Source organism: Rhinolophus sinicus, linkage group LG09 (genome assembly GCF_036562045.2).
Source record: "Rhinolophus sinicus isolate RSC01 linkage group LG09, ASM3656204v1, whole genome shotgun sequence".
Taxonomy (NCBI): domain Eukaryota; kingdom Metazoa; phylum Chordata; class Mammalia; order Chiroptera; family Rhinolophidae; genus Rhinolophus; species Rhinolophus sinicus.
The window spans coordinates 84,584,667-84,603,373 of NC_133758.1; the positions used below are offsets into that span (position 1 = coordinate 84,584,667).

An 18,707-nucleotide genomic window follows, 5' to 3' on the forward strand; every position below is an offset into this window, starting at 1 on the left:
TGGAGGAGTCCTGCTGAAGTATTGATAGGAATGCATGTTCTTGAGGAAGGAAAGTGGGGCCAGGTTGGAGGACATACAGGACTCAGAATGTGAAATTCTCCTTTGCTCTACAAACTCAAGATAAATAAAACTGAAGGGGGCCTAATCAGACCTTCTCTCAATCATGTTTTTTGTCTGTCTGTTAGCTGGGCCACCTAAAGACACTCATAATCATACCCCTTTATTCTGCACTGACTCCCATGCTTATCACAGTGAATATGAACTTGTTAAAGGGCTTCGATGATGCTCTCGTGGAGACTGAACTCCTGCCCGCACCTGGGTCTCTTCATTCCTCAAAGGACCTGGACCCTTGACTGTTCTCTGTGACCAAGACCAGAGGAAGATGGTAAACATACAGATAGAGGTGAAGGTGGTTCAAAACTCAGCTGGAGGAAATACATACCCCAGCCGAGGAGATAATACCAGCGCAGGTGCTGCTCCTCAGTGAACATGGCCACCACGATCATTGTGTGGAGGTAGATCCCTTCGCAGAGCATCCAGAAATAATTGCAAGCCATCATGTACTGGTGGAAGAAATGCAAAACCTTGCAGCTCAGCTGTCAGAAAGAAATGGAGATACTCAGTTGGAGACATGGGCAAGGATTGACAGGGAACAGAGAGTACACGTGAACATGAGACAAAGTATATGCATTCAGCCTGCATTCAGTTTCCACAAGCATCTGTCAACACGTGCCACCCTCTGTATCCACAAATCAGAGCGATAGTATATAGATCATTGGTACTACATATGAATGTATAAGCAGCCGTCGAGAAGAATGGAAGCCTAGTCCCCCAAGTGTTCTTTTCCTGTTACATTCTGGTGACTTACATCGACTAGAGAGGTTCATCTTCCTGCAATGTGTCTGAGACCCATAATTTTTGAGAGTATCCAAGGATTTGTTACATGACTTTTATAGCCTCTTTCCTACAGCCAAGGAGGCAAATAACCTAGAAATTGTTAATGCTGCTCCTGAAGTTGGTGATAGCTCCTCCTTAGCAGTGAAGAGGAGAGAACCAAGGGATAAATTTCTCACATGTGAGCCAGGGGCTATGCTGAACCAACTGATGACTCCTGTTTTGGTTACTTGCTGGCCTTCTATTGTTGATAATCCTAAGCATCAAAGAGCACAAATTTCCTGTTCCAGTCGATTCACAACGCAATAGGAAATGTCCTGACTTTGATTCACATATATACTAAAACCTCATGAGGAGGAATTATAGAACTTTATTTCAAGATGCCAGTGCAGTTGGTAAACTAAGGGACGAAAAGGCTCTCCTCATATCAACTTGAAAACTATCAAGTTGCACATTGTTTAAAGCTAGCTGAATGAAGGAGAAACGTCACTCAGCCAGAAAGTCAGCATTAAATAATTTTGTGGGGAAGTTCTGAAGTCCTTTTCCAGAAGAATTTAAAGATACAATGTTTTCAATTAAACGTGAGTCTGTCGTGCAATCCTGAGCTGATTTCTGATAAGGCCTCAGAGAAAATGAGCTTGAATCTGTGGAACTGTAGTCACGGTTCAGTGTGTTTAGCGGGGAAAAAGTCCCATCTGAGATAAGTACGTTGAAAGATGATCGAGAAATTGGTAAAGGAAGCACTCTGGAAGTGTTCAGCAAACAAAACTGCAGTGAACAGAAAAGCAGGATACACACATTATGAAAAAGAAAGTCTGTTAGAAATGTGGCAGGGGTATAAAAATTAACAGCTTGCAGTGCCCAAGGGTGTTTTTCTACCTGGTATAATAAGCACATTATACCACTCTTTACTGGGGCATCTCAAGCCATGACTGATTTAGTTTTATTGTCTCAGACCACAGTCCTTTTGATTATTTGTGATTTACAAACCTCTGAGTATTCTCTGCATTCTGCTTTTACACGTAGTCCCTTTTGGATTGAAGCAGTGTTTTACAAATGTTCTGAGTTTCCACATTTCCTATGCTGTATAACACAAAAATGGAACTGGGTTCCACAGTTAGAAAATGACAAGTGCTTAAGGCCTAATGACAGTGGTAACAACTATAATATAAATAATAATAGCTAACATTTGAGAATTGTTATGTGCCAGACCCTGTGTTGTGGATTTTAGGTGTATCAGTTTATTTAATACATACACCTATTTAGCACAAACAACTCTGTGAGGAAGGTGCTATTATTATCTCGTCTTTACACATGAGGAAAATGAGGTACAATGAGGTTAAGTAACTTGCTCAAGAATACAGAATAATCTGTAAGGAAGTAGAAGAACTAGGATTTGAGATCCTGTGGTTTAGCAAGAACAGCTCTATAGCATTTGGAGCAATCCAGCGAAGTACAGCAAATATCAAATTGACTGTTGCTCCAAAGCTTTCTAACAATGAATCAACATATCCTAATGGGGTGTACAAGACTCCTTGTATCCCAACTGGACGCTTTTTGAGAATGAAAACAAATCTATAAAAAGTTTTTCACTAAATTCCTGATAACCTTTTCAAGACAATCTACAGTGTTGAGATGAAGACTCACTATGTAAACCATGTCACAAGATGCCGTTTTTTAAGGCACTGATTTCCTGTTTAGAGGTACTACCCAGATTGACCAGATGAGAGAAACTGGAAATTAGATTGATGCTTGTAACCATTTTAGGAACAAATTCTTCAAATCCAAATGGGAAAGAAGTTGATTATAAATAAAAGGAATAAAGAAATCCTGTATACTTTTCTGTGTCATTGGATCTTGGTTAAAATGCCATTGACTATTTTTGTCTGTAAATAAAGTGAAGTAGCATAAAGGACCAGGGTAGGATAGTTTATCCCATGACCAGATCTTGGTATTAGTCTCTTTGCATTGTCCCTCCAATCCATCATACTTTTTCATTCCCAATCTAATTTCTTCCATAGGCTACCAAAATGGAGAATTCCAGTCTAGTTTTATCTGCATTGATCTCTCAGCGCAAGAACTCTGCTGTTGCTGTTGCCTCCCTCACATTTCTATGCCCGCCCTTGCACCAGCCTTCTCTGGGTTGGGCATGAAGAGTCCATTTTCCACGCTGCGTTTCATCAGTCTCTAGTGCTTCAGCCCTGAGCGTTCATTCTGAGCTGATCTTCCTATTACTAAGATGGAGTTCTGCCATAGTCTGGTGGCTTGGTTGTCCCGAACAAATGAGAATTAGAAGAAATTCACTTTGTTTTTCAAGGACTCATTTGACTTTACTCATAGAAGAAGCTATAGAAAATGTGACTTGATTGTTTTGGCTTTTGAAGTGCAAAGACTCCAGGAAAAACTAATCTCCCTGTATTGTCCCTTTCAGACCCAGATAAAAGTTCAGAGAGACATTTCTTTCTAGAAAATGACAAGTATGCTGCCAGCTTCCTTTAGATGCAGCAAGAATAATACTTTTTAATTCTGCCTCCTGATTTTCTACACGAAGAAATAAGCAGATAGAGCAAGAAAAATGAAATTTTCGATATTATGGAAATGAAATGCTCAAATGACACAAAGGACAATGTGTAATTTTCACATCACTCAATAAACTGAGGATCTATTCAGCCCATATTTATGCCATGAGTTATTCTGAGTTTAACTTTTTAAAAAAAGAATGTGAAGGAATAAGTTTCTCATTCTTGGTGTTACACAGGAGAATCTGCTTAACCAAAAAACTTCCAAGGAAAGGAATTGACTACCTTGACGGGAAAGGGACTACAAACCCATAGGGATTACTCACTGAGGAGTGAGAACACTGTTTTCTTTTGCCCCCAACAAAATAAACTCTTATAGAAGTAGTATGACAACATTTGGAATGGTGCCACCACATTTTACAATAAATAACTTTTTGTTTTTTAAAATATATTCCCATGGGCACTGGGAAGGAACATCTTTTTGTCTTTTAACTGCTAATTCAGGGACTTGAGAATTGTGTCAAATGAAAAAAATAACCCATAACTTCGCCTTTAATTTGCTTAAGAAACAAAGCATCTTTAAAAATTATATATTCTGTTTTATAAAAAAAAAAAAAAGGACATATGCCTGAATCACAGACAGATGATCTGCTGATGGACATGCTATTCTTTTATTGATGACTGGTTATATTTTTCACATTAGTTGCAATTTCAATCGATATTTGTAGATTGACAATGTCCAATAATTTCCCTTTCAAAAAATTTTTTATGGGTTTTTTTTGTTTTTTTGTTTATCGTTGGGTTTTTCTTTGCTGTCTCCACTCTTCTTGGTTATGGAGAACCTTAATCTAATGTTTTCTGGAATGTCAGTTTTTCAAGAAAAATGCAATATTTTAAATAATTCATTTAAAGTATAAATTTTAAACGTAATTTTGCATGTGACTTAGTAATATGTTGATGAGATTACTCTTATTGTTTGGATACTATTTTGTCTGTCTCTTTAGAGGTAGAGAACTTTACACCCAGCAAAGATGGAGCTTGCCTAGTTCTTGTATATTCACATATATTACAATAGGAAAAATTTCTTCTTTCTTGATGTCTGAATTTATAGTTTCAATTGCGATTCACTTTAACAATCTTTTGAATGGGAAAAGATACTCAAGAAACTGGGCTTCTATAAACACAGTTATAGCACAATTTGCATTTTCAAGGTGAGATACAACACAAATTTCAAGACTTGTGTCTCTCTTGGAAATAATAAACAAGGAGATTCAAGGATGAATTACATATATGTCTAATTGAGGGTTCTCTCCTGCCCTTTCTTGTTTTGCCCTATTTTGTTTGCCTAGAGAACGCGATCTTGTTTTGTTTATATATGAAGGGTTAGATAAGAGATTTAACGAACTTTCACTGAAAAACAATGACTGTATTCAAATAAAGAAAGTACTAAAAACAAATGACCTAGTTTTTTTCCCACTGGGTCAAGTGTATGTTTCACAATTTACAAACATGAATTAATTTTTGTCATTGTAGCCTATGTTTTGTTTGTTTTTAGCCTATACTATTTATATGTATTTGGTGAGAGGCACGTGTTTCCCAATTTTGTCTTATGGAGGAAACAAACATTTGGAAATGTGAAAGAGGGTGCAGTGTGTTCTCACATGACATTTCCCATTTATTATTGTAAGTGGCTTGTTATTGGTGCCTTATCCTTATTTTGTCTACTCTCAGGGGAAAGGGGGCTTCTCACTCAGGCATACAGACTTTTTGCTCCTTTGTTTTTCATTAAACACACACACACACTTTTTGAAATAGATAAACAAATGACTGAATCTCACATGCGTAGTTGCCTGGCAGCATCACATCCTGTGAAAGGGATGTCACAAATAGATATTTTAACAAACTGATTAGAATTTAGTTCTGAAGACTCAATTTAAGTTTTGGGTGCTCCAAAAACAATGAATTGGATTAAATTCTACCTTTCCAGTATTTTATAGTTTTTTCCTAGGAAGTTAGCTCTTATATAGCTAAAAATAAACATATTTTACATTAACAGTATATTGATTTGAGAGAACCGAGTGCTGGTCATGTCATTAAGATAAGCTTTGTCCCTGTTTTTCAAACTTAGGTCACTTTGAGAATACCTAATATGTGTGAGAAAACCACCCTCCCTCCTCCATACCCAGAAGAAAGCTTCCTGTGAATTTTTCTCGCTCCCCTCCACTCATACTTACCTTCTCCCAGGAAATCAGCTGCACAGTGGCTGAGCCATGTCCTGAGACATCTACTTACAGGTTGTATGAAAGGTGTTTAGGCAGGAGGGTTGCTGCAAGGTAGGGCTGAGCTGGCTGCCTGTGGGTAATGACTGGCAGAGTACATAGGCATGTCTGCCCCTAAACTATACCATGAAAGGAAAACATCTGGTGATGATAACTCATGAGACGATTAGGAGCAATGACTACAGTAACAGATTGGTAGGGAAAGCCATGTGCAAAGACCTAGGGAATTAGCCCCAGGGCAAGGGTTAGCAGCAATCCCGAGAGCAAATGCTCACAATATTACGCCCTTGGGAATTTTTTAAATCTTTATGCTTCTTGTGAGACTCTAGGACAACCTCTAACAAGTAAGGAGGGCCGGTTTTAATACTCTCATTTGATGGATAAAGTTAAATGGCTTCTATCATTCAATAGTGAACTTAGAAAAACCCTCAATTTAGACTATTTCAGGAAGATAACAAGTTGAGTACAATTTCACAATGGATGAGAAGTCCCCTTCATCCTAACAGCCAGAGAGTGGGCTGTTGGTATGACATGTGGGTGTGAGACCCCCACAGGAAAGATGAGAGAGTCTATTAAAGAATTACAGTACTTGTAATTTGAGTAAGCACTGCTCCCAGGGTTGATTGTTTAATGACTGAATTGCCATTTCTTGGCGTACTTTGTACAGACAATAACTTTCTTAGGGCTTCCACACTTAATGGAAAATTGGAAGCCAAAAATTCGAAACTTCTTTGCTGAGAGATGCTTAGTTAGTACTTCTACATCTGTTTTAAACTTAGTAGGGGTCAGCTTCCCTAATGAAATGTAGTGTACAGGTCCACTTATGGACAGTCATCACTTTGGAATGATTGAGACTATTTCTTTAAGAACACATCTTCCTAAGGAAATAAATCAAGACAATCAAGAGCACCATGTAGTAAAGAGGGGAGTGGCTGGGATTCTGTGTGAGACAGGACTGGGTTTGAATCCATCTCTATCCACAGTACAGAGGACATGTGCCTTCACTGAGCCTCAGTTTACTCAGCTAACCATGGCGATAATATCCACCCTGCACTGGGATTTTATGAGGATTAAATGACATGCGATCCCTTTCATTAAAATCAGCATTAAAAAAGAAACTCATCAAGGTAAACCCATTGGGTCTCATTCTGCAGGTAAAGCAGGGCTTTGTCTCAGATAACAGACGCCATGGTTTTAAATGATAGATCATAATGCCTTTCTGGATATGTTCATACTGCAAAAAGTATTAACACTGGATCCATTAGAAGCCAAATTAAGTTGCTTTCCCATGCCATGCCACTGTCACGCAGGATGCATGCTCTGGGCAGATTTCATGCATTTTTGTCATTGGGTTGGCAGAGCTGTCAAATGCCAGTTTTGAAAGATGAGGCTATCTACAGAAGCTTGCATAACAGAGTTAAGCAGAGGAACAAAAAGGAAACTATCCCTTGGCCATTCTTTTGTGCTAGATAGCTTATGTTTGTGCTTTCACATGCACTCTCCACCCTCCTCCAACTGCCCTGGGCCCAGAGAAACGGATCTGTGCATCTCCATCAGGGCTTCTTTGCCCTCTGGTTTCTGGTTAAGCTCAGTTTATGGGGACCATCAGCAGAGACTGGGAGATGAGAGTGTGAGTGAACTAGGGGTAATTAAACCTTTTTCAAGTCAGGCAGATATAGAACATGATATTTACATGGCTTACTTGAGTAAATACATAGCAACCCGTAGCTGAAGTGACTGGCCTAAACTCAGCCTGGTGCCAGAACACTAAGGGGATTACCTAGGAACACCTGTAACCTACTAATGACACACGGGGGCCACTGGGAAGCACTTCCTTTCTACACCTAGTATTGTCTGTGTTCACAAGATGTGTTCAGTAAACTTCCCATGATGTTCACACATTTTTGATTAGTAGTAAAAACTCACCATTTGTTGTATAATTCTTATTTGATTATAATTGAATTATCCTCCGCCCTTTACTATAGTACATAAAAATTACTTCCAATAACTGCATAGAAATGATATGTCTTGCTTAATGCAAAACTCAACTATACAAGTAAATATGATTACACATGTAAAGAGCTGCATAAGTCAAGCAATGACACCATGTTCACTATTTATGGGTACTATATCCTTAAAAATAAAATTAAAAACAAATTATGCAGTGCTCACCGGATCCCTTCTCACGAGCTCTCCGTTGGGTACCACTTCAACCAGGTGGATGATGATAATCATAGAATTCAGAATGTAAGTCAGAAACATGTGCTTATGCAGAGTTACCCTTTGGCAGCCAAGGTTCCTGGAAGAAACATTAACAGAAAACATTAACCAGTGCCCAAATGTTGAAGTATCTGGGGAAAAAGAACGCTTTGGGTAATATTTTAAATATTTCCTTTAGCAATGGATAAGAGAACGTACAGAAATAAGTGCGGCGGGTCCCATCTTTAAGACTCATTACTACTTTTTGCCTGATTTTTAGAAACAGTTTTCCAGTCACAGTAGCTTAGTTTTCAGTCCTCAGGGTGATTTTGTACAACAGAAAGAGTGCATGACAAAAATCACTTTTAATTATAACAAATGTCATGAAATTAATTAAGAGAAGGATACTTACTAGAGAAACCATTAGGGTTTGGAGTGTGTTTTAGATCAAAAGTCCACTATTCATTGATGTAATGAGGCAGAAATTGTGTGGTTAAGTGGGACAACAACAGAGCATAAAGTCAGAACCAAGGCTGCCTGTGACAAAGTACTGAATCCATGTCCTTGATCCATCACACAGACAGACTTTTTAAGTGTCCTGTCATCCTTTTTTGCCATTTCTTCTAACATCTTTTTATTTCTCATATTCCAACTGGAATCAACTCTGTGCTTTCTCCTTTCCACATCCTCCTGATGGTGGAGCTCAGACACAGGCAAAGAATTTTAAACAGGCTCAAATTTGATCTCATTATGAGGCGTTTTGTGGTTTGGATCTGACAACGCCTATCAAAGGGCTGCTACTTGTTGGACAGCTGTTTCCCACCTTTTGGGTGCTAAGTGGTTTGCTGGGCTTTCTATTCCTCTGTCCTCCACTTCATAAACTTGTACATATGTATTTCTGTGAATGTTTGCGTAAACAAACATTAGTTTGAATATCCTATTTCCCTTTTTGATGCAAATGAAGAAAGCCTGTAGGATGGCTGTAGCAAAATTGGAATGATTATCCTAGATGAATAAAAATCTTATATTTACCATATTTGATCCAGTCCAAAATGTTTAGCATAATGTGAAAACTTGAAACATTCAGTTACTGATGCTAAAGACTGAGCATAGTAACTACCCCTAAAAAATCTTCATGGAGTAAAGTTAGATCCTAGGAATTTTGAAAAGGAAATTCTAGGTAAAGATGAATAAGAGAATGGTCCGGGTTTACTAATAATGTTTTTTCTAGATTTCCAAATCAAGGGAAAATGAATTTTCAATTGGTAGTAAAAAGTAAATTTAAGTAATGAGGGCATCTATCAGAGCACATTTTGATTATTGTAGCTACGTTTTTCAACTTTTCAGGAAGCACAAACATTAGTAAAATTGTTAACAGAATATTTTAAAATTCCCAACTTGCTGAGCAGGGGTAGAATACAGAATTTTATATTCAGGAGGCAGCCTATTGTAAAGATGAGGTTTAGAGAAGAACTTTTTCACACACACACACACACACACACACACACACACACACACGCTGTCATGTGCTACTTTATTCTGCAGCAGAAAAGTCTGTCAAGTTAAGCGAACCTGATTGGTTTGACAATAATGCTATAAAAGTAGGTTGCAAATTTAAGGCTTTAAAAAGAAAAAAAAAATTTATGTGATACATCATACCCATTACTATGGTATAAACGCTTCCATATTGCACGTTCAACCTGTGTGTGTCCTGCCATTTTCCATACAGTCCTAATAGCATTTTATAGTTTTTCTCCCTGGAAGGCAACTATTAAATTGCAGCTTAAAAGGTTAAAAATAATTGCAAAACCGCAATTACTTGTGCATCAACCTAATATCTGTGGTTTCGTTGTTGGATGCAGCCTAGCTTAGACCAGTGACGGTTGGCAGTCACCAGAACTAAGGCATGTGGATGAATGCATCATACAATACTGCTGTTCTCATGCCTGGTTTGCTTTCGGTCGGGTAGAGTTCAATAATCTGCTGATGTACAACATTAACTTAAAGGATTGGTTAATGTTAATGTTCTGTGTAAACCAGAGCCACCCTCAGGAAAATGCACTCCCTCCACCTTCTGCTTACTCTCAGGCCCTTGTGCTTTGTTTTTCTTCTCGTCTCCTGACATATCACATTTGTTTATTGCCTGTTCTTTTTCTCCTTTTCTCTCACTAGAATAAAAGTGCTAAAGCAATTTGTTTTTGTGCACCTAGCACAGGGTCTAACACAGTGTACGGCTTAGTACTCATTTTTTTGAATTAAAAATTTTTATATAAGAACAGTTTTCTTCTTCGAGCTGTGACCAAGTTTTCTGGTACATCAGATAATTACATTAAAGGGTCAAGGATTTCATATCTTATACTTTGTATCATACTGAACATTTACCAAGTTCTTAATATAGGTATTAACTAATAGTGGATGCTATCCTAATAGCTAAAACTTGTATACAATACTGCATTATGTACATAATGAGAAAATGATCATTTAAAGCTGGATTAACTGGTAGGCTCCAAAGAAAGAATATGACTAATGTATAATATGAGTTTCTTATTCTTGAAGGTTACAATGTAATTTCTGCTTATTAAGTTTTACTTTTTTTGTCATACTTACTTGATGACATTTACACTGAGCTTTTTGATGTGAATTAAAGGTACTTTAAATTTATTAAAATTCATTCAATAATCCAACACATATACTGTGTACCCACTAAAATTCAGACCTTCTGTCAGATGTTAGGGATACACGGATGAACAAAACAGTTAACTTCTGCCTTTAGGGACCTTATAAACTATATAATTGTTTATTTACTCATTATATAGCTGTTCTGAAGGAGAGGTATAGAATGCTAAAGAGGATTAACCAAGTTTAGCATAAGTAATTATGTGTTTAATTGTTCTCAATGCAAATATCTTGCTGCTTGAATGAACAGGGGAGAAGCTGAGGACATTTTCCTGTCAGATCTGAAATGTCTTTGGTAGAAACAGCACAAACCTGATGTTAGCTATACTTCATTCCTCTTGATAAAAAAATAGGTATTTAGATGGCCAGAACCTTACTTACTCTTTGAATGACAGGGAACCATCAGTACTATAGATTCTCTAACAGTGGGAGGATAAGACAACATAATCTACTCCCATCTTGGCCCAATCAAGGTGTCACTCAGATGTGAAGAAGAGGTAATGATCTACTTGAGTATGATTCTCAAGATGTCCTATTTTAAGGTTAAAGTGAAATGTCATTTTCATGGTTTTAGTTTATCTGGTGCAAATCTTTCACACTAAAAAAAAAATTGTTTTCAAGTTATTGATACCCTATGTATGCATGTGTGTGGTTTTGGGGAGCTTTTCGTTGCTTGAGAAAGCATTTAATATTTGCCTTAGGTTTTGCAGCTCACATAAACCAGTTTGATATCCTAGAACAAGCCAGGGCAGTATTCACTCCTTATAAGACAGTGTAAGAAAGCAGCAAATAAGGACACAAATAAAAGTTGTTACGGATTTACTGGTGCATGAAAAGTATGCATTTGGAATAACTGTGACTAGTACAAGTTGTGACTAGTACAAGAAAAGTCATTCTCTTCCAGTATAACTCTACGTTTTCCTTGACGTAGGTATCATACTTTGTTCACGATGGACAAGAGAAGTGAGGGAAGGAAAGGGAATGTGAAATGGATTGCATTAAAACTCCTAGAAAAGCCTGAAAGCACAATATATTATACATCTTTTCCATCTGACAAGGGACTTTTTACCTTTGGATTTAGCACAAAATTTTTGTCTGTAAGGAACTCCCTTTCATTTATAATTCTTATTTCCTTTCCTATTACTACTGTTCTATTAGTGAACGGTATGCCAAAATATGACCAAAAGTTATTTGGCGTCCTGTCATGTCAAGGGCAGGTTGAGAGAAAGGAGGTTATCTTTGCTGCCTCTGATGTAATGGTTTCTCTGGAGGAAGAGGAAGGTAGCCCGAGATGTATAACAGTGGATATTATACAAGATCAAGAGTTATCTATCCATCCACTGCAGATGTGACTGAATGAGAGGGAATACTGAGTGAGTAGTAGAGGAATCAGTATTGCTTCTGGAGGTCCCAGTGGAAATCTCCCTTTTTTCTTAATGTGGTCAATGTAATGTAATGTAGATAAGGTAATGCAATGAAGGCACCCCCTGTCTTCCAACATATCTCTCTACTAACTTTCAGGCAAGAGTAATTAATGTTTGAAATATTTAACAATCAGTAAGTCTTGGGTATCGAGCAGTCAAAATAAATGTTAATGAATTATTATTGTATTAATACTTTCTAGAAAGTAAAATGTGAAATGTTTCAGTATTTAGGCTTATTTACAGAAATGTCAATTAATAAATTGTAAGGGGAACTGGTGGGGTAAGTGAATTTATTGCAAACATGCTTAACGTGGTCAGGAAACAAACATAAATAAATGTCCACTTGTGTGTGGACATCAAGTCAATCTTCCTGATCTCATCTTTAATTCTCTTGTGGACATTTACTATTGGCTTCCAGCAGTGAGGAGAATTGCGAAATTGATTTGATGTTTCTATTTAATCCCTCTCCATATTATTGCTCCTAACTAGTTTCTCCGGAAAGGTCCCAAACTAAATATCATCCTAAAGAGAGTGTCTTCATCCTTAAACCAGTGGACCAGAAGTAACCTTATATCATCCTGAACATTATTTTAATTCTACCATTTTTGTACAGTTAAGATCTTTAGTGTTGCCTCTTCTATGATTTAAATCACTGAAAAAAAAAATGTTTTTCCCTATCTTGAAGAGGGTATAGAAGCTCAATTTTATTCTTTAAAATAACAAAGGTTTTCTAAATACATTTCTACATTTATTTTCTGATAGCACAGGGAGCATGATTCTTATTTATTTCAGGGTTACAGAGCTCTGCCTGTTACCTACACTGGCATGCTCAGAATAAGATCACAGCGTGATTAGAGGCATGCCTTGATCTCATTCTGAGTAATATCCCGGGATTTTTAGCAGCAAAGTATCGGCAGTTCCACGGCCACCCATATATTCAGTAACTTTGAATTCCTCTGCAAGCCTTCTTAGCCCCATGGTTGGAGGAAGACACCTGCAGGGTTACTCCTTTTTATAGTCCCTAGAAGGCACATTTTATGATTTTAGAGTGAGGTTTCAATTGGATGATTATGAATGTGGCATTAGGTGTCAGAAGTGGAGCTAGGTATGACTTCTCATTTTGGTTTCATGGCAGTTTTATGAAATTGATTGGGTTTTTCAAAATAACTCAGCCCTGGGAATGTAAAGCAAGGGAGTGATGATTATTTTTTGCTCAGATTTCAGACAGATGATGCCATTTAAGTGCATAAATCATAATACCTTCTGTTGTAATGTGCAGTAAAGACCATAAGGCTGATGTTGTGTATTTGAAAACAATTTTGGGAAAGTGTTGCTAATTAAAGATAAAATTCAGTGACAGATCAGAATTACCTTTTATTTTTCAAAATCACTTCTAATATATCTGAAATGGAAATGCACAGAAAAAAATTTGAAGAATAAGAAATATACTTTATTTTTAAGAAAACAGATACCTTTGGTATTTTTAGTTTGGGTTGGCTTAACATATGGTTAAGAACAAGTATAAAAATCAGATATGATTTCTTCTGGATTTGAAAGTTTAGCATTTCGGCATGCGTATTTTTCATATCCTATTTGTTTCTTGTTGTGTGTGCTCTGGAGAACCAGCTATTTCAGTTTATATCTTCCCATTATTAAATCCAGATTATAAATAAATAAGACTTGTTTTTTTCCTCCCAAAACTTGAGCTGTTATTCAGTAGTTTCTTGGAATTCAGAGGAAGTAAGACAAAATCAGGTGCTTCCTAGACAATCTGCACCCATAGTTTTTCAAGGTTCTTACCAGGTTAATTTCGTTTTGGGAATAACTGGAGTTGAGGAATATTCTATGGTGCCCATGTGCTGCACTTTTAAACACCAATTTTCAGTGACTTAATATAGAAATGATTGTTAGACCATTAGCACATTATTTTTTCTTTCTTTCCTTTTTTTTTTTTTTTTTTGCTTATTTGGCTCGCACCCCTCATCACTTTTTAGGTGACTAGAGGAACAAAGAACTAAGAAATGACCCCTTGATATTTTTCATCTTTAAATTCCTGAATACATTTATCAGTTGCACCATTACAGATTTGGAGGATTTTTCTTTCAATTTCTTTATGGTTATGTTAGTATTTTTTAAACAATAGACTTTTAGTGATAGACTTTTTAATCAAAGTTGTATGAGAGCCATACTGATGTGTTTATTCAGGTGTATCATGGTCAGGTGTAGTTGAAAAATGAACAGACATTCCAAGATTAATCATGCAATATGATTACTCTGCTGTATTCTGATCACTGGAATTTAAAGTATGCTTTTATGTTAATTCTAGTAAATAATCCCTTGTGTATTGTTGCTTTGTTTATGTCCTCCTGTTAAACCATATATTGAAGGAGCTCATTCTTTATTTCAGTTATTATTTGCTACTCATTTAACAAAAAAAATTGTTATTCAGTCATGTTGCTAGGTCAATATAAGAATCTCGACTACATAAGATATAGACTTTATATATATATATATATATATATATATATATATATATATATATGATATAATATATAGGTGAAGATTTAAAAAGGATCAAAAGATAATAATAGCTGTGTTAAGGGTGGGTTTATAGGTGACTCTCTCCTTGGTTTAATTTTCTTTTTTTTTTTAAGACTTATAAAACATTTAATAGTGTTAATTTTGAAAACATTTCAAACTTCCATGAAGAATAGTGAAGTGTTTGATGTAAGTCTAATTTTCCTTAGTATTGTATTTTAATAAAAATCAAATTAATATTCTATTCTATTTATGAATCACTGTATATTTAATTACATAGCACATCTTTAAAGGATGTGGAATACAGCATAAGGAATAGAGTCAGTGGAACTGTAACAGCTGTATACGATGTCAGAGGGGTAGTAGATTGGGGGAAGGGAGTTATCACTTTTTGAGGGGTATAAATGTCTAACTATTACATTGTTTTGTACACCTGAAACTAAAAAAAAAAATGTGTGAAAGATTATTTGCTGTCTGGGCCTATGAAGGAGCTTTTCTTCCTCATTTGTATACTATCACCACAACAATAAAAAGTATTAGTGGAAGGAGACCCCATGATAGTATAGAAGTTAGCAGAATTCTCTCTCATGAAAAGGTAATGTAGTGCCTCCTGCCTTTGATTTAAGGAAATTACATTAAATTTGGAACATGTTTTTAGAAAGAAATTTAACCTATATTACTATCTCGTATGTGTTATGAAGTCACTCCTGAAAACATAGAATCAATGTTTTAAATTCTCCATTATTGTGAAATCAGTATCTGTATCAACTTAATAATTTTGTCACAGATAATGCAATCAAGTGTATAGACACAGCCTTAGAACAGAAACACTCAACTGAAATTTTATTCCTCACAGTATCTTAAAAGATACTTGCAGTTAGCAATGCTGGATTTGCAAAGGCAAAAAACTGACACTTGACATCAGGCCATTTTCCAGAGATTCTCCTTGACCCTGGCTGAATGAGTCAAGAACAGAAGGGAGATTTACCTTCCTTCTCTGGCTAAACACTATAAGGGCCTCACAACCCCACTTCTTTTCTGGCCAAATCTACTTGTGATACAGCTCATAATAAGACAGGGTGCTCTTGAACTTATGGCCATAGCTTCCATATTTTAGAGTGCGGGGAAAAGAAGGGGGATGAGCCTCTTCTCAATACTTCCTGGAAACTTAGCGATGGTAAATGGAACCTTTACCGTGTTAACACAGTGTACTTATGGGCTCACAAGACTATTTCATTCTGTGGAGGAGGCATATTGCTTTTGAAAATTATATGAATCTATCCTATTTTCCTCAAAGATAGGGTTAAAAGCACATTTTAATTAATATAGTTTTTCTTGCTACTTCATGACTTCCACGTCTTTTATGATTGGCAGAACCCCTCCCCCGCCAAACTTTTGCAGCATTTTCTGTATATTTTAGTACCTTAAAGAAGAAAATAAAAAGCAGATGTTATAAGGGTACTTACTTGTAAAACATGAAAATCCCCAGAGAAGCCGCTAAGGTGAGAATCGAAACAGAGTGACCCACAATAGCCAAGTAGTACAGAACGTATGCATTCTGGAATAACAACAAGAAAAACAAAAAGTTACAAAAACAAATAGATGAATAAATGATTATAAAAAAAAGGAAAATAGTTTCTATTTTTAAATATCCGTGTAAATCAGTGGTTTTCCTCCTTCAGAAAAAACTACTAAAATTGTAACAAATATTTCAGAGAATTAAATTATATTGAATTATAATAAATTGGACTAACAGATTGTATATTATCAGATTAAGGATATGCATGATGTAGTGGGAAGAACATAAGACTGGATTCATCAGAGCTGTTCTTTTCTCCGAGTATTATCATTAAGTCTTTGTGTGACGTCCATAAGTCAGTCATTTCACCTCTCTAGGCCTCAGTAGTGCTCAACTATAACATAATTTGATTGGACTAGATAATTTTTAAAGCAGTTGTATGCTGCTTACAAGAAACACTGGTAGATACTGGGATACAGAAATATTGGATTTAAAAGGATGGGGAAAGATGACCCAGGTAAACAGTAACAATAAGAAAACATGTAATATCATATAGGTCCAACGTTAAGTCAGGAAGATATAACAATTTAAAATGTCTATGTACCTAATAATATAAACTCAAACCATACAAAGCATAAAGCAAAAAGTGACACTTCCTAGTAATTAATAAAACACACAGCCAAAAAAAAAATCAAGCTATAGAAGATTTGAACATGATTAACAAATTTTATGAATTCACACATAATAAACACTGCACCCAACATCTGCAGAATACCTATTCTTTTCAAATGCTGACTAAATATTCAAATAATGTTTATTCAAATTGACATACACTAGTCAGTAAAGCAAATCACAGCATGTTTCAAATAATTCAAATCTTAAAGAGCATCTTCACTGACCACAATAGTGTAGAAATCCTTACTAAAAAGATAACTTAAAAAACACTCTCATATTATGAGAATTAAGCTATACATTTCTAAATGACCATTGGATCAAGGTAGAACTCACAATGACATACCAAAATTTTTTAGAGATAAAGCTGTACATAGAAGTTTAAAGACTAAAAGGGATATATGAGAAATGGAGAAGGTTGAAAATCAATGATATAAATTTCTATCTAAAGGAGTTAAGACAAATAAGAAAATTAAACTCAAAGTGTAAAAGAAAGGAAATGGTAATAATAAACGGAGCTTGAACATACAATTAAGTGGATCAACAAAGGCAAAACTTAGTTCATAAAAAAATTAATTTCAATCCTCCCTGGCAAGACTGATCAAGGAAGAAAAAGACCCAAGAGAAAGGAAAATATATGTCCACACAAATGTTTATAGCAGTATTATTCATAATAGCCAAACAATGAAAATAACTCCAGGGTCCATCAACTGGTGAATGTGGTTTATCCATAGAATGGAATACTGTTCAGCCATAAAAAGGAATGAAATACAGATACATGCCAACACATAAATGATCCTTGAAAACATTATCCTAAATGAAAGAAGTCAGTTACAAAAGACAACCTATTATATAATCCCATTGATATGAAATGTACAGCACAGACAAATCTATAGAGACACAAAGTATATTAATGGCTACCTAGAAATTTATCTGTCATTATTGGTAACTGATAAAATCCTGTAGATATGCAAAATGCAAAATAATTTATAAACTAAAATTAATAAATGAATTTGATAAAATTACTGAATATAAAAACAAAAACAATTTTAATACATGCACAACAAATAGAAAACAAAATTTCAAATATTGCATTCACTATTGCATTGAAAAATCAAAAGTCTGAGAATAAATCTAAGGAAGGATGTGTGTGACCTCTACACAGAAATCTAGAAAACATTATTGAGAGATATTAAAGACGAATAGAGGGATATAGTCTAGTCAATATTTGTAAGATACAATATTATAAAGATCTCAAATTTCTTCAAACTGATCTATACATTCAATGCAGTTATAAGGCTTCTTTGCATGTGAAATTTGACAGATTCTAGAATTTATATTGAAATACAAAGGACAAAATACAACTAAGACAATCTTAGAAGAACACAGTGGGAAGACCTTCTCTATGGAATATCATGATTTATTACAAAGCTACTGTCATCAAGCAGGGTGGTATTGGTGTAGGGAGAGACAAATAAACTTACGTAATAAAGAGATCAGAAGCGTGTACTGACATGTATAGTCACTCGATACATAATAATGGTGGCACTACAGCAGGGAAAGGAAGGTCTTTTCAATAAATGTTGCTGGCTCAGCTAAATATCAATATGGGAAAAAATGACAATTGATGCCTAACTCTCCGATTTTCAACAAACTGAAATGCATGTTCTAAATTAAAAAGAAATCACACCTTTTGGGTGTACTCCTTGGTCACTTGCAGATATAGACTCAGGCATATAAGGGCCTCTGGTACATGAATGGTGACAGTGCTATTGGAAAGTAATGTTAACTCTAAATCATTTACTTATTTTACCCTCACAGTGTTATATTTTCCAATGTCACCTTTTATGTTTATGATGACTGTGGGAGAAATATTTGGGGGCAGGTGGACCTTTGGCACTCCTCGGATAGTAAGTGGAGGATTTTTTCTCTATTTGTTGAAGGGTACCATCCCCCAAACATATAACTTGTTTTCAGAGTTGGTTAC

The 18,707-nt window shown here is 35.8% G+C and overlaps 1 protein-coding gene across 1 annotated transcript in view; it reads right to left on the reverse strand.

The window, feature by feature from the left end:
- The window catches only part of CALCR (calcitonin receptor), a 122,889-nt gene that overhangs the window by 22,247 nt on the left and 81,935 nt on the right, over nt 1-18,707 (reverse strand). Inside the window, exons 7-9 of the mRNA XM_074340733.1 lie at nt 15,996-16,087; nt 7,865-7,991; nt 443-596 (exon numbers count right to left, since the gene is read on the reverse strand). Coding sequence (XP_074196834.1) covers nt 443-596; nt 7,865-7,991; nt 15,996-16,087 — 373 coding nt within the window. The remainder of the gene's footprint in view (nt 1-442; nt 597-7,864; nt 7,992-15,995; nt 16,088-18,707) is intronic.